The sequence below is a fragment of the Triticum dicoccoides genome, chromosome 6A, assembly GCF_002162155.2.
Source record: "Triticum dicoccoides isolate Atlit2015 ecotype Zavitan chromosome 6A, WEW_v2.0, whole genome shotgun sequence".
Taxonomy (NCBI): Eukaryota; Viridiplantae; Streptophyta; class Magnoliopsida; order Poales; family Poaceae; genus Triticum; species Triticum dicoccoides.
In genome coordinates, this window is record NC_041390.1 from 272,540,306 (window position 1) to 272,542,914 (window position 2,609).

General features: G+C 55.7%; 1 protein-coding gene across 1 annotated transcript; it reads left to right on the forward strand.

The window, feature by feature from the left end:
- Positions 1-6: 6 nt before the first annotated feature.
- On the forward strand, positions 7-2,336 carry LOC119316767. The gene is made up of 3 exons (XM_037591149.1): positions 7-222; positions 316-649; positions 1,894-2,336. The coding sequence occupies exons 1-3, from the start codon at positions 217-219 to the stop codon at positions 1,950-1,952; spliced, it is 399 nt and encodes a 132-aa protein (XP_037447046.1). The 5' UTR covers positions 7-216; the 3' UTR covers positions 1,953-2,336.
- Positions 2,337-2,609: the final 273 nt, after the last annotated feature.

The window sequence follows — 2,609 nt, forward strand, 5'->3', positions numbered from 1 at the left end:
GTCGGGCGGTGCACACCCTTACCTCCACCAGCCCGAGCGCCCCGCTGGCGTGCCTCCAGCACTGGCTCTGCGCGGCGCAGCAGTCCACTCCTCCCCACGCCGCCCACACCCTCCCATCTACCGGATCAGGTCGCGGCTCCCCTCGTGCTCATATCTTCCTCCCCTCCAGCAGCTCCACTCCGGCCCCAGCGGAACCACTCCTCTAGCTCAAGATCCATGGAGGTGAAGCCTCGATGGTGCTCACGTCTGTGAAAGCAGTGTGCTCAGGTGGAAACATATATTTTTGTTTCTGCTCACTGATGGTTCCCCGTGCAGTCCGACGACCACGGACGTGTAGCTCGCAGGCATGAGATGTGGTTCAGTGCTCCTGTGGGTGTAGTTCATGAGCACCTCGGCGACGATGGCATCAACGCAGTGCACTCCGGTAGTTGCCGTGGTGCACTCTGGTGGCCGTTGTGGTACAACTCAGTGGCTGGCCAGGTGAGGTTTGCTTTTCCTCTGCTTGTGGTTAATCTAAGCACGAGCTTCATCACCTCGGTGCTTTTGTCGTGTAGCTTGGTGACGCGACAGGTGCAGTCAGCTGAGCAGACACTCTTCTCCAAGCGAGAAGAGGAGGGCGATCTTGGTTCCTGTCCACGTGCAGTTTCAGGGAGTAAATTGCACAGAAGTACCACAATTGGGGCATTAGAAGCAGATTGGTACCAAGATTGGTAATTTTTACGTGTCCGTACCAAGTCTGGGGCAAGCCGTTACAAAAAGGTCTAAACAGCGTATAAACGTGTATTGACGGTGTATCTGACCGGCGGGCCCTGCCTGTCGGGTGCCGACGTGGCATGTTTTTCACAAAAACCCCCCTTGTTTCGCTGGTACTGTTGTTCGTCGTCTCCAGCACGAACAGGGAACTTGCGCTGGCTGAGATGAGGTCAGGCGGACACGGGAGGCACAAAGGAGGCTGGGTTCAGTGAGGTAGGGTGCGGGCACGGGAGGCGCACAGGAGGCCGAATCCGGCGAGGTAGGGTGCGGGCACGGGAGGCGCACAGGAGGCCGGCTCCGGCGAGGTAGGGCGCGGGCACGGGAGGCGCAGAGGAGGCCGGATCCGGCGAGGTAGGGCGCGGGCACGGGAGGCGCAGAGGAGGCCGGATCCGGCGAGGTAGGGCGCAGGAGCGGGAGGCGCAGAGGAGGCCGGATCCGGCGAAGTAGGGCGCTGGGGCGTTGCGGTCAAAGGGGAGGAGGCGGCGCGATGCAGGGGCTCCGGCGTCGAGGAACGAAGGGGATGGACGGATCTGAGGCTCTCCGGCGCGGATTGGCCGGGAACCAAGGCGTCGCGTCGGGTTGGAGCTACGGGAGGCCATCCATGGCGGCTTGACGTCGGGCTCCTGTCCAATGGGCAAGAGAGAGAGAGAGCTCCGGGTGAGAGAGAGAGAAGAGAAAATGGAAGAAAGAATAAAAGGAGAGAGGCAGGGTGCGGGGAAAAGAAGGAGAGAGGCAGGGTGCGGGGATGGCCTGGTCCTGGTCGCTGGTGGTGATGCTCGAACGGCCGGCCGGCGGCGAGGCGAGGAGGAGGCTAGGGCGGGGCGAGGGTTATGGGAAGCGAAGGAGCTTGGGATCGAGGGGCTCCTCCCTCGATCCAGATCGTGCGCCACCGCGGTGGAGACGACGAACAACAGCGCCAGCGAAACAGGGGGGTTTCTGCGAAAAACATGCCACGTCGGCACCCGACAGGCGGGGCCCGCCGGTCAGATACACCGTCAATACGTGTTTATACGCTGTTTAGACCTTTTTGTAACGGCTTGCCCCAGACTTGGTACTGACACGTAAAAATTACCAATCTTGGTACCAATCTGCTTGTAATGCCCCAATTGTGGTACTTCTGTGCAATTTACTCAGTTTCAGGCGATGCGCCCATGCGGTGTGGAGCACATGTGCATGTAGTCCATCGGCCATGCGTGTAGTATAGGTCGCATAGTGGTGTAATTCATCGCTGAACCTGTGTTGTAGTTTTAGGTCGCATAGTGGCGTGTGTGATGCAGTTTTGCGTCTCCTCTCGGGTGGACACATAGCTGCACCCCAGATCGCCCAGTACTGCAACCCCTTCCTTCCTTTACTTATTTTTTGCAGGAAAGAAAGTGGTGCATTTCGGTTGGATGTCCCGTTGGAGTTTGACCTTGTGCCATTTCAGATTATACTGTGCAGTGCGACATGAGTTTCTCTGCTTGGGGTGCTCTGGTACAGTATATACTTGTACGGCTGTGTAAAAAATTATGAATTTGTGTGTTGAGCATTCTGAAGCACTGATGTTATTTTTTTACTTCGAGAAAACATGATGTGGTCCATTATGTGGTGGTTGGTAGTTTACTTTGTCAGAAGGGAGAAAAAGAAATTCACGTGAGAGGTTCACTTCTTTTTTGAAAGAAGATTGTTTTTGTGGGACGATCGAAAAATATGGATTTGAGGTTCACTAGCAAAAATTAACGTGGTTCACTTCTGAGAGTGTTACAGTGCATTTTCAATAGTGGTGTGTTTCACTTGCACCCGAGATGAAGATTGTTATTGTGGGACGATCGAAAAATATGGATTTGAGGTTTACTAGCAAAAATTAGTGTGATTCA

What these genes read in the sequence shown, in the direction of transcription:
- LOC119316767 (XM_037591149.1), top strand. An exon ending in CTGTCCACGTGCAGTTTCAG is followed by an intron (nt 650 to 1,893) that starts GGAGTAAATTGC and finishes ACTCAGTTTCAG; the next exon opens with GCGATGCGCCCATGCGGTGT.